At 39.5% G+C, this 14,140-nt stretch overlaps 1 protein-coding gene across 1 annotated transcript in view; it reads left to right on the top strand.

Annotated features, from left to right (window-relative positions):
• The window catches only part of LOC106825217 (B cell receptor associated protein 29), a 38,425-nt gene that overhangs the window by 22,537 nt on the left and 1,748 nt on the right, over nucleotides 1-14,140 (top strand). Inside the window, exon 7 of the mRNA XM_044770060.2 lies at nucleotides 11,036-11,136. Within this exon, the coding sequence (XP_044625995.1) occupies nucleotides 11,036-11,136 (101 nt within the window). The remainder of the gene's footprint in view (nucleotides 1-11,035; nucleotides 11,137-14,140) is intronic.

Raw genomic sequence — 14,140 nt, 5'->3', positions numbered from 1 at the left:
CTATGTCTTCTGATATTCCCCTCCAGTTTGTAAATACAATGTTTAGATAGCTATTTCTTGATCTTTCAGTGTGTGGGATATTATCTTTGACTTTCTCATATGGAAGAGAAGGACTTAGGACTGGCAGCTGTGCATGTATCTCACCCAACTCTTCATACACACTTCCCACACCCCATCCTTCCAATATAAGTATATCATAATATTTATTATATCACACTATTGTGACTATATGTCTTTATTCATCATCATTATGGGGACGCATTTGCCTCTTTCCTGTGTTGATACCCTCTTTCCTGGATTCCATGTTTTCCACTTTTTGCTTACTCTCTCCTTTTGATGGAGCATATCATCCAACAGCTTCTTGAGAAAGAGTACATGAAAAGTAAATAATTTGAAGCCATGAATTTCTGAAAATCATTATTTTCTGAAAATGATTATTTCTGAAAATCATTATCATAATTTTAGCCTCACCATTGGTTGAAAAATGTTTAACCTCAGAAATTTGAATGCAATATTCCATTATCTTCTGGCTTCTCTTGTTTCTTTTGACCTGGCCAGAGTCATTCCAGTCCCAGATCCTTTTTGTATGTGACCCTGTTTTGTTTTGCCTTCTGAAAACTTGTGGAATATTCTGTCTGTCCCCAGGGTTATGAAATTTCATCTTGAGAGAGATTTTAGGAGGCAGGCAGAATCAGTAAGATTGGGGGAATGAGGGAGAGTAGATGTTTAAGGTGACTCCAGGTTTCTAATTTGGTTGACTAGGTAGGTAGCACTTTTTACTAAGATTGGGACCAAAGGAGGAGTCGGGTGCTTTCTTTAATTTAGGGAAAGAGGAAGCAGAAATAATAAATTTTGTTATAAATATGCTGAGTTTGAGGGGCATCAAGATATCCTAGTGAAAATGCCCAAAGAATAGTTGGAAATACGAGTTTGAAGCTTGGAAGAAAGTTAGTCTCAAGACAGAGTCTAAACCATCATAGGTATGGATCTGATAGTTAAATCAAGGAGCTGACGGAAATGTCAAGGAAGAGTGTATTGGGTAAGACGGAAGAAGCCTGGACGTAGAGCTCTGGCACATACCAACATTTGAGAATTAGGCTAAGAGCAATCATCAGAGGTTTTACGTGGTAACTTTTCGTCTCTGGTCCTTTAATTCTCAGTCATTTAATTAGTAAAGATTCCTTGGATTCCGGATGATACATCTACTTTTCAATGTGTATTAATAATGTTGAACCTACTGATGATCTAGAAAGTATTTATAGTACAAAATGCTATGTGTAATTATAAAATTTTGTTCTAAAATTTTACTCTTTGAAAGATGTTTCAAAATTGCAAAAAGGAACAGAGTGTATGAGAGTACATGGCTAATGTGAGTTGGAGGAAGTTAGGATTTAGGAGGAGACTGAAACTTGGGAAGCAAATGCTCTTGCCCAGCGTGCCCCCACCTCTCTCTCTGGACGACCTCACTGATTTCCACAACTTGATCTCTTCTCCGGAAGAAACCTGGCAGTATATTCTTTCACTTCCTCCCTCCCCATCTTATTTCACCTTCTTAATTGTTGGCAAGAGGTTACTGTCAGAGGTAAACTTTATTTACTCAACACTTCTGAAAGTTTGTATTTCATTTCAGTATGTCTTCATACAACGTCACTTTTCTGGAAAACGTTCACCCCTTTCACCTCTACGCTGGATCAGTAGCGTATTTTTCTGCTTCGTAGAATGTCCCTACAGCTTTCAGAAACCAAGTACTCCTCAGCAGTTTTTATGGGATCAGTTCTGGGATTTTGGATCCTGCAGATGGCCGCATGTTCCTGTAGGGTTGCATCTTAAAGGGATCTTAGCAACCTGGAGTCTTTGCTCAGTTCCATTTAGGAACTTTTAGTTGTGCCTGCCGTATACAAAGTATTGTGCTGCATGCTGTGAGGGATACCAAGACGAATACATTGTCATACCAGTCTTCAAGGATGTCTGGTGAGAAAGGTAGACAAATTCACTGAAAGCCAAAAGGTAAGGCGAGAGTTGATAAAAGCCAAAATAAAGGTATAATACGAAGGGTTATGGTAGCACAAGGAGAGTGATTGATTCTTAGTGGCAGAGTTGGGGAAAAATTCATAGAGGAGCTATCATTTGAGCTGAGTCTCGGGGATGAGAGGAATTTCAGAAGCGGAAATGGGCAGTAAGTGTCTTCCTTCAGCTTCAGGAACGCACAGAAACCGAGGATGGAAGGCCATTGTGCCTAAGCTTATGATACAGGGCGGGGTAGAGTGGGAGTGACGAGGCCAGCAAGAAAGCTGAGACGGGACTGGGGGCTGTGAGTCCCGTGCTTGGAAGTCCAAAATTTATTCTAAAGTAAGTACAAAGGCAGCAGCAGATTTTTAGCAAGAAAATGTAGAGCCGGAAAGAGTCTTTTGCCAAATAGTTTGTGGACCGAGATTAGATTAGAAAGAGACCATAAAATAACTCTCAAATGTTTAAATCTCTTTTTTTAAGAATTTTCTTGCACAGTTTGTTTCAGGATGCTGAAAGCATCTAACTGGTCTTTGGGAATATGGAGTGTGAAGTTACTCAGATTTGGTTTGAGACTGGCTTTTACTTATTAGCCTCTGTGTGACCTTGGGGAAGTTACTTACACTAAGCTGTGGTTCTTCATGGAGTTGTTGCCTGCATAAAGCACGTGGCCCAGTGCTTGGTCTGTGTGAAAACTTAATAAGGGTGTGGCCATGTGGTGTAGTGGTTAAGTTCGTGGGCTCTGCCTCAGTGGCCTGGGGTTCACAGCTTCAGATCCCAGGCACGGACCTACACATCACTCACCAAGCCATGCTGTGGCAGCATCCCACATTTAAAATAAAGGAAGATTGGCATGCATCTTAACTCAGCAACAGTTTTCCTCAAGTAAAAAGAGGAGGATTGGCAACAGATGTTAGCTCAGGGCCAATACTCACACACACACACAAAAAAACCTTCATAAATTGCTAGGCATTATTATGATGATGATGATTTCTATCAGAAAACTTTGTAAGTTAACTAGGAAATGACTAAAGCAAAAAAGAAAAGTTGGAACTTTAACTTTCAACCTAAAAAAAGTCAAAACTAATTTAAAACATTTTCCTTAAATGTAGGGATAATTTTTCTAACACTACAGTAGTACCCCTCATCCTCAGTTTCACTTTTCACAGTTCAGTTAGCCCGCAGTCAGCCACAGTCTGAAAATATTAAACGGAGAATTCCAGAAATAAGCAATTCATACATTTTAAATTACAGACCATTCTGTGTAGTGTGATGAAGGCTCGTTCGATCCCGCTGCATCTCACCCAGGAGTTGAGTCCTTCCTTTGTCCGACCCCCACCCCATTAGTCACTTAGTAGCCTTCCTGGTTATCAGATCACTGTCGTGGTATCACAGTGTTTGTGTTCATGTAACCCTTATTTTACGTAATAATGGCCCCAGAGCACAAGAGTAGTGATGCTGGCGATTCGGACATGCCAAAGAGAAGCTGTAAAGTGCTTCCTTTAAGTGAAAAGGTGAAAGTCCTAGACTTAGTAAGGAAAGAAAAAAAATCATACGCTGAAGTTGCTCAGATCTATGCCAGCTTTTATTACAGTATATTGTTATAATTGTTCTATCTTTTTTTTTTAAGATTTTATTTTTTTCCTTTTTCTCCCCAAAGCCCCCCAGTACATAGTTGTATATTCTTTGTTGTGGGTCCTTCTAGTTGTGGCATGTGGGACGCTGCCTCAGCGTGGCTTGATGAGCAGTGCCATGTCCGCACCCAGGGTTGGGACCAACAAAACACTGGGCCGCCTGCAGCAGAACGCGCGAACTTAACCAGTCGGCCACAGGGCCAGCCCCTAATTGTTCTATCTTATTATTAGTTATTGTTAATCTCTTACTGTGCCTAATCTATAAATTAAACTTTATCATAGGTATGAAGGTACAGAAAAAAATATAGTATATAGAGGGTTCAGTACTATCTGCAGTTTCAGGTATCCACTGGGGGTCTTAAAACATATCCCCCTCGGATAAGGGGGGACCACTATATCTTACTTTCCAAATTCATATAATATTGCCTTTTTTGGGGCTGGCCCCATGGCTGAGTGGTTAAGTTTGCGCCCTCCGCTGCAGCGGCCCAGGGTTTCGACGGTTCGGATCCTGGGCTCGGACATGGCACCGTTCCTCAGGCCACGTTAAGGTGGTGTCCCACATGTCACAACTAGAAGGACCTGCAACTAACATATACAACTCTGTACTGGGGGGGATTTGGGGAGATAAAGGAGAAAAAACAAAAAAAGATTGGCAACAGTTGTTAGCTCAGGTGCCAATCTTTAAAAAAAAAAAATGCCTTTTTTATATATTATAATAAAAAGGTAGCCAAATTTAAAGTAAAATCTGGGGCCAGCCCAATGGCGCAGCAGTTAAGTTCACATGTTACGCTTCAGCAGCCCAGGGTTCACTGGTTTGGATCCGGATGTGGACCAACGCACCGCTTGTCAAGCCATGCTGTGACGGGTGTCCCACATATAAAGTAGAGGAAGATGGGCATGCATGTTAGCTCAGGGCCAGTCTTCCTCAGCAAGAAGAGGAGGATTGACAGCAGGTGTTGACTCAGGGCTAATCTTCCTCAAAAAAGAAAAAAGTTTTAAGTAAAATCTTTTACAAGCTTCTAAATTGAAAAAGATAACATAAAAAACCTCTCAAAGCCTGAGCTATGGTAAAACATACAGCGTTACATGTTTGAGTTGTTCATTTGCTAATTAAATCTGGGGTTGTTTATAAAACCAAAGTATAATAATAGCACTGTTCTTTTCTGTGGGTGTTTTGGAAATGTATTGATTAGGCCCAGGGTATTTTAATTGCCCAGTGTTTAAAAGTAATAGACACCAATGAGATGACTTAGTTTTTGCTTTAGAAGCTGAGTTTTTACTTTAGAGGTTGCCTGTTGGAGATGTTTCCATGCTAAAATGCAACTGGAGTCTCAAATTAGCTTATCCAGTATTGAACGTATCAGTTCTCGTCCAAACTGTCCACTCTCGATTCCTGACACAGTCACTTTTGAAATGGATGGAGAGCAGTCAGCTGGGAAAGTGAGCTGGAGAGTTAAAGGATGAAAAACCTTTTCTTCCTAAAACTAAATCTCATCACAACATCCTCTATCTATATAGCCTTTGTTCTTTCTGTGAGGGAAATTGATAGAGATAAAATGGGAAACTTTTTAGGAGGTTTCTTAAAGTTTCCAGTGTAATTTGGATCCTCCTCTCGTGTTCTTACACTTTATTTTATAATTCTTTTGAATAACTTTGTAATCTAAGAGAAACTGATAAAACTTACAAGGGTTGTTTTAGGACAGAGATCAGCAAACTGTGTCCCATGGGCCAAATCCAGCCTGCTGCCTTGCTTGTAGAAGTTAAATTTTGTTGGAACAAAGCCGCCCTTATTCTTTCACATATTTCCTATGGCTACAGAGTTAAGTAGACTGGACAGAGTCTGCATGGCACAGAAGGCTAAAAATATTTACTATTTGGCCATTTACAGAAATAGTTTTTGTGGGTTTTTTTGAGGAAGATTAGCCCTGAGCTAACATCTGCTGCCAATCCTCCTCTTTTTGCTGAGGAAGACTGGCCCTGAGCTAGCATCTGTGCGCATCTTCCTCTACTTTATATGCAGGACTCCTGCCACAGCATGGCTTGACAAGTGGTGCATAGGTCTGCACCCAGGATCGAACCGGCAATAGGCCTAAAATGTACATCCTGATTTTTAAGTTGTCCCAGCTTTGGCCATCGGGAGCTCTTTCAGTTGGCTCCTGTGTTCCTTTGACCTATCCCCATCATTGTGGATTCTTTTTCTTTTATCTTCTTTTTTGAGTACTTTATTTTCTGATACTACACAGTGCTCCAGTCTTATCTTGCATATGTCCTGCCCCATTCCTAGAATCAGTGTTTTACTTTTTTTTTAACTGAAGTGGATTCTGTGATACTTATTGTTTGTTTTTTGTTTTTAATTCTGAGTTAGCATGAGATATTTGTAACATGATTATATTTTTATCAAAATATGTCAAGAATGGTCTGTTTGCTTAGTGACTCTCCAGGTCTCCTGAATATTTTGCCTTTTGATTAAAGATATTATTGGTTTTTGTTGCAACCAAGATTCCCATCAGGTGACTAAAAGTGACACCTCATTGTTTGCCTGACATTTATCATATCTTCAGGAAATGAACTTGTTCCTCACAAGTGAATTTTTCAGATGCTTAAAACTTAGACTTTTCATTTATCTGTTCTGTCCTTCCTTCAGGGAACATGTTTTAAGCACCAGCCATGTGCTAGACACAGTGCTGGGTGCTCAGAACAGAGAGACAAGACATAGCTTTGTTTCTTGAGCCATCCACAGTCTAGTGGGGACATAGTTACACTTCAGCAAGATACGTGCTATCATACAGGTAAGCTCGAGATGAAGTAGAAGCCAAAAACAGGAATCAAGGACAATTCATTGACATTTTGAAGGATGAGTATTAATGAGCCAGATGAAATGGGGGAGAATGAATGAGGCAGAGAGGCTAAGGGAGATGGGCAAGAATGTTTTAACAAACTGAGAGGCATGTAACTGAAGGAGCATGACACTTTTGAAGTCCTGTAAGGAGCTCAGTGTGACTGGAGCATAAAATGAGATGGAGGTAGTGATGAGCCTTGAGCAATAGGCCTAGGATCCATCACAAAGGGCCTCATATGCCATGTTTATGTATCAACATTTTGGGGGCACTGTTGGAGGACTTTTAGGCAGAGAAGCAATCACTTCGACAGTACTGTGGACAATGAATTAGAGTAGCCAGGAAACTGAGGAATCCATTTCAGTAATACTCTAAACTAGAGATGAGGCCAGCGGTGACAGAGAGGGCCTGGAGTGGATAGATTGGTGATGTATAAAGGAAGTAGAAGCAACAACCCTTATCAGCAGATGGACGTGAGCTTAACAGAGAGTGGGTGACGATTAAAGTGAAGAATAAAACAGAACTTCCCTACATGTACCTGACAATGTAGGCAGGTACAAAAATAACTATAATATAATTAAAACTGCAAGTTATGTTCCTTACTGAACGGAAGTATCTTGGAAGCATTACTGTAGATTAATGGTCCAGTAAGTGATCACTGGTAAAGGAATAGTCCATGTGAGGATTGCATACCGAATAGCGCCAAAATATCATGCTCTTGAGCTCTCAAAAATAGAACTAAATAAACCGGAAAGAAACCAATACTAGATGTACAGAAATTTTTCAGGTTAAAAATGTTTTCCTCTGGTGCAATCCTTATAGCTATTGCTCAACAGCCAACTTTAGCTGTCATGCCAATGCCTCTAAAAATTTTCTCTTCCATTTCCTGGCAGAGCTTAGCTGGTAGTGTCTGTTATCTTGGGGAGAAATCATAGTGGTACAATACATTTACACAGTGCCTTAGTCTCACCAGCTCTCCTACTTTGCAGATACCTCCGTAAATGTAAGTTTGGCACCTGGAAAACAACACATATTTTTGGCCTGCTTATATGTCATTTTACAGAAACATTTTGGCTTACTACATGTCACTGTAACATTAATTGGGGTTAATTCTCTGTATTAATAAGTGATGCACGTGCTGCAAAAAGTCCCAGTGACTGGGACGTAACCTAGTTTCTCACTGAATCTGGCCAGTGTTCTCATGAAATATCTCACCATTTCCATAAAGCCACTGGCAAGTGATAGCAACTCATTTTTGCAGATGAGAAAATTGAAATAGTGACTTCAATGTATCACCTCAAGCCCCCTTGTCTAATAATGTCTTCCCTGTAGAGGCTGTTTCCAAAATAATATGGTTCAAAAGAAAGCAAGCATATTCAAATGTCAGATAAGTTTATGTAATCCCTTAGTCACAAAGGCACTTCCAGAAGGAGGTTAGAAGGCATCCAAAACAGAATATTGTAATTTTTATAAAGTAAGAGATAGAGGAAGGACTGGGAAGCAGTCCAAAAGCCTCTTAGACAATAACAGTCTCTCCTAATTGGAGTGAATTCAATAAGACAGTAATGATTAGGTTTATTAATATCCACTGAAATACAAAACAAAATTAGAAGCACAGTTCACTTGGCTCGGTAAGTGCCAGAAAAACAGGATTTGCCTGCAGTGATTTTGTTATAGCTTCATACCGGTGGTGATCAAAGGAAACTTCTGGCTAGGCTGAAGAAGTGGTTCTCTAGCTTCTTGTTAGAATCATAGGACCACCTGACTCATTCTTGCCGTTAACAATTCATGAGAAAAATGCTATCTTTTAATAAGGAACTGATGAGTTGATGTCTAAGATTTATTGAATTTCCTAAGTAATCTGTGCATGTCAGAAATTTAAGTATAAATCATTTTTAACATTAGACCAACTCCTATTCAATACAAGCTCCTGACCAACATTCTTAAAACCACCATTGTAGTGAGACATTATATAATGTCCAGCCAGATGTTATTAGGTTGTGGAATCCTCTTTGCTTTTTATGTACCAGAAATCCAGCCTCTTAAACATTTTTAGTAAGGTCCTGAAGATAGTACCATGTTTCATATTTTCAAGTAGCCTTTAGGAAATGCCTGTAGAACCCAAACTGAAAACTAATAGATAAATCTTTATGTTGTGGCAGTGGTCCCAGTGAACTCTAACGACTACCAGAAATCTCTCATCCATACCTAACGCGTTCCTTTAAGTGACATCACATTAAATTGTCCAGGTTCAGTCTTGAATCCCTAATTTAGAATTACGGATCTATAGAAGTACCATGGAGGAAATTATAGAGCTGTGCTGTTCCCATATGACTAGTCACTAACTGCATATTACTATTTAAATTGAAATTTAAATTAATTAAATAAAATTTAAAATTCAGTTCCTCAGTTTCTGCTAGCCACATTTGAAGTGCTCAGTAGCCAAATGTAGCTAGTGGCTGTCATATTGGACAACACAGACATACGAGAATGCAGAAAGTTTAATTTGACAGCATTGTCTAGAAACTACTGACAGAAAAAGCACTGTAGTTGATATAGACTTACATACTTATATATAAAAATGCCCGTATGATGGCTTCTCAAGAGGAAAGACAATCAGATTGTTCTAAGTAGAACCTGTAATTTCATTTCATTGTGCCAAAAAAGTGACTTTTAAATTTATAAATCCCATTTTCTTTCCAAAAACTCCAACCTTAAAAGATTTACAAATGCAGAACTTCTAAAGACTACATGTACAGAATTGTATGTACAGCTAGTTCAGGATTCCCAGAATTTCTCCGATCCATCTCACACTGCTCTTCCCTTCTACATATTTGCTCATTAGCTTCTCCACAATGTGTTGACTTGTGTTTATCATATGTAAATATTTTTAGACTTCTGTCTAATCTGCTGACTTAGACTGTAGCTCCTTGGTGGACAAAGGCTAATATATAGCTATTTTTGTCTATGATTTTGAGGTAAAGCTTTTAAGTGCTACTTATACACCCCATGTTTTTCAACTTTGTGTAAGAAAGTGATTTTCTTTGTTCTTAAGGAAATATGTTCACCTGTTCCTTAGTAAGAATGATAAAATATGTTTTCCTTCCTCAGTTTTTTTGAAAGCAGACCCTTCTGATAAATTTGGTTCTATAATGCCTGCGTCCAGGCTGAGCCAGCGAATGTTTAGGATGAGCCTGGAACTTCTTATGTCAGAAAGTAAAGTACTCAAAAAAATGATGAGGCCAGAGTCAAAGGACAAGCAGGCTGAAGGGGTTCCCACTGGCCAAATCTGGGGGAAATGCAAGTATCAAAATAAGTATAGTAATGAATTATAAATCATCAAAAAAATAGGAACGAATTAGCTGAAGATAGGCAGATAGTTAGATGGGTAGAGAGGAAGAAAGGCTCTTCTTCATAGTGGAGTGCTGACTGATAAATGCGAGTGGAACGGTGAAGTTGGGAAATCACCATTTCGCAATCGTTGTCATAAAGATTGGTTTGGGCAAGAATTATCCGTGGATACTAAATATATGGGGGAAGTTTTGACAGGGAGCAGGATGTTTTCATAGTCTCACTTGTCTTCCCACATATTGCTTCTTAGTTACAAGCAGGAAAATAACTGTAAAATGGAAATCCCAGTGAAAGGCAGGCAGGCCTTTGGATGTGATAGCTTGAGAGACGTTCATCACTTTTGTCGTACTTATGTCTAAGTAGGGTGCATAACCTGAATTTAATCATGAGGAAACATCAAACAAAACCAAAATGAAAAACATTCTATTAAAAAAAGTGGCCTGTATTCTTAAAAATGTCTATGTTGGGGCTGGCCCCGTGGCATAGTGGTTAAGTCTCCACACTTTCCTTCGGCGGCCCCAGGTTCACCAGTTCAGATCCTGGACGCGATGGCATTCAACACAAAATAAAGGAAGATTGGCACAGATGTTAGCTCAGCAACAGACTTCCTTAAGAAAAAAGAGGAAGATTGGCAACAGATGTTAGCTCAGGGCCAGTCTTGCTCACACATGCACACAAAATGTCAATGTTATGAAAGTTGGGGGAGAAGAGCACAAGGGGAATGCTTAAGGAACTATTCCAGATTAAAGGAAACTAAAGAGACTTGATGACTAAATGCTAATATGTGATCTGGAACTGGATCTTGGACTAGAAGTGAATAAAATGATAAAAAGGACATAATTGGAACAATTGCCAAGATTGGAATATGGATGGTAGATTACATAAAAAGTATTGATGTCAAATTCCTATATTTGATAACTATACTATGGTTATGTTAGAGAATACCTTTGTTCTTAGGAAATAGTCAATGAAATATTAAAGAGTAAAGGGGCATGATATCTGTAACTTATTGTCAAAAGGTTCAAGAAAATAATTGTGTGTGTGTGGAGAGAGAGAGAATGCAATAACAAATGTACCACAACATTAACAGTTGGTAAATTTGAGTAAAAGCTACGTAGAAGTTCTCTACTGAAGTCTTGCAGCTTTTCTGTAAATTTGAAATTACTTCAAAAAAAAATTTTAAAAATTCTATTCCATGTTTTCTAGCCCTTTCTAAGGCACAAAATGACGTGATGACATTGAAGATGCAATCAGAGAGACTTTCGAAAGAATACGACCGACTCCTGAAAGAACACTCAAAGCTTCAGGTGGGTGACATCCACTTTATGGGCCTACATTTTTTGAAATAGTGATTACCTAAGTCAACTATTTGGGTTATTTGCCCTCCCTAGGTCAAGAGAATGTACTTAATCCTAGCTTTGTTAAATGATTAAGGAAGCTAGATTTTTACCTAAAGGGTGAAAATTAGAACATTGCATGAAAATAAAAGATAATCATAATGTTGAGAATTACTGACATGCTAACTTATAGCCTTCTAGTTTTGGTGAAATTTTAAGGAAAACAATTGAGCCACAAAAATGACAGCATTGAAAAACAGACTGGTTCTGGAAAAATTTAGTTTTGCCATTTGGAATATTTCCTATCTTCATGCCAAAATAAGGCCAAAAATTGAAGTTCCACCTCACACTATTCCTTTTATCCCACTGTTTTAAACATCTTAGGAAAAAGCCTATGGCATTCAAATACATGACTTACCTCCAAAGTTGATGTGAAAGATGGAAATGGAAAAAACCTTTCTGTTATCAAAGCCACAAAGTCAGGGGCCACAGGTTCTCTTCCTCTTCCCCTCCAGTCCAGCAAGAGTCGAGTCCCAGCATTTGTCCACGGGGGACTTGTCTTTCCCTTCCCTGTTGGGCTGCCAGCTCCTAACCTGAATTGACTTCCCAGACACACTCTGACCATGGATGGGGAGAATTCGGGGAAGAGAACACTCCCGAGGCAGCCTGGGACCTCCCAGTTCCTCTAGGATGGGGGACCTATGCTCTTCAGCTTTCAGATTGGGCTTGTGTTCAGAATTTGGCAGACTTTGTGGCTCTCAGTCAGGACTTTTTAGCAATTATGGCTCTGTAATTATTTCACTATTCTAGAAGCCCCATTGCAGGATTCATTTACCTGCATCTTAATGGTCTTTGTATCTCCAGAGTCTAGCACTGTGCCTGGCATGAGGCAAGCCAGGCACTAGACTCTTAGGCCCTGGAGTCAGACAGACCTGGAGTAACTAGAACTCTCATTCTAGCTTCGTGATCCCAGACAGGTTGAGTCACCCCTCTGGAGCTCACTTTTCTTCATCTGTGAAATGGGAATAGCAGTAACACCTGGCTCACTGAGTTGTGGGGAGAATTAAATAGAATGTGTAGGGTGCTGAGCACTGTTCCTGGCTGACAGTAAAAACTCAAGAAATGAGAGTTATTATGATAATTATCATCATCATCAGTATTAATTCCTCTGTAGAAGTTTTACCAAAAGAATGGCTTATTCCCAACCAGCCACCTTAGCCTTGATTTAGAGCCATTCAAGAATCCAAAGCATGTTTTTAATCTGGAATTCCCAGTTGAGTTGCATGTTTGATTTAACTAACGTACTTTGACAATAGCAAGAAAAAGACAGGGCAACCCAGAGAGGGGTAGGTACCCTGTATCCTCCAATGCCAGGACGCCAAGACCTCAGTTCACGTGGTCTGGAAAAGGTAGTTCGATTTTCGGTAAGCCACACTTTCCCCGTCTCTAAAAGAGAGATCCTGAAATTGCTGACTTCACCATGGCGTGATGAGAATTACTCCATGGCATCCTTCAAGATTCACCATGGAAAGTAAAGAAACACTTTAGAAGTCTCCTGCCTAGAAATGGAACTTTTTTCCGTCCCATTTGTGGTGCCAGGATGTACTCAACAAGGATGAGGATCCACACAGTGGCCTTTGCCAGGGTGTCAGAAACGTTTGGGTCCCTGAATGGAGAAAGGAGAAGCAGGAATATTTCTTGAATTTCTTCTGGCCATTGCTGAATGTCCTCATTGTGGTAACAGCTAATGATTCCGTAATCCCTGAAGAGTGTATGGGACAACGAGATTAGAGTCCCTCAACCCATTTCCTTTCCCCCAAATAAAGCTACTTTCAGCTTGGAGCTTACGCGTTCTTGACGAAGGAAGTAAAAAGCTTTTATGAGTAATTCCTTCACAAGAAAGCAGTTGTTATACCTGTTTCTTTGAAAAATGACCCCATCCCAGATATGCCAAGTGCCGTGCTGAGAGTGGGGCGTGTTCACTAGCACATTTAGACCTTGATCTAATTACTGCTTGTATCCAGGTTTTTGAAATATTTGAAACATCATGCATCTTGACTTCGTCATTACTTAAATGAGGATTATAATACCTAATGAGCATTAAACCAGATCCTGTAAAAGAAAGCACTTGAAATATTTTTAAACTATAAAACTCTATACAGCCATAAGATGCTACTAGTTATTTCTTGATTGGACACATTTTTTCCCATCCACCTACTCAGCCCCCGTTGTCCAGTATGAGACCCTGTATAAAATTCTGAGATTTAGATGTCGTTAAATAAGAACCATTTTCTTAAAAGTGACTCTCACACTTTGATATTCACCTTCTGAACTCTGCCTGAGAAGCGAAAGATTACTGTAGACCGTCTGCAGGAAAAAGCGGTATCAGATGTCCTTTGTGAATGTTACTTCTATTGCCAAACCAACCTTAGTAATTGAATTATATCCTAAGGTTCTTTGAGAAACTTAGCTTTCTCATTTACATAGTTGACTTACTTTAAATAATCATTAAATAAAGGGCTGTTAAAATATTAAGGAAACAAAGATGGAAGAGGGGAAAGTTGGTTTCTTTACTGTAAACGGATCCCACTTTGCATCTTTTAAATCCGTTTGGGTTTCCCCATCTGGTCCCCTCTCTGGTATGGGCACTAAATAAACATCAGAGAACAGTCTCTTCAAACCCTGTGGTCTTTGCCTTTCCGTGTTTGGTCTGGCTCCCTTCTAGAAAAGAAAAAACAATTAACCGGGGGTTATTGGCAGCATAAACTCGTCAGCACCTGTAGTTTTTAACTTTCATTTTGGAAAATCACTCTTCACTTAAGAGACTTGTCCAGAAGAATAGCTCCATTAAAGCTTTGATTTTTATCTAAAGTGGTAAGATATGTGTAAACATGTGAAAGTGGTACCTTAGCATTCAAATTGCCTCCTCTAATCTGTCTTCTGATTGGGTTGCTTAATGTTGTTCAAGCTGCTC

Source organism: Equus asinus, chromosome 1, assembly GCF_041296235.1.
Source record: "Equus asinus isolate D_3611 breed Donkey chromosome 1, EquAss-T2T_v2, whole genome shotgun sequence".
Classification (NCBI taxonomy): Eukaryota; Metazoa; Chordata; class Mammalia; order Perissodactyla; family Equidae; genus Equus; species Equus asinus.
The sequence above is the reverse complement of the archived record's forward strand: the minus strand, read 5'-3'. Positions and strand labels throughout refer to the sequence as shown.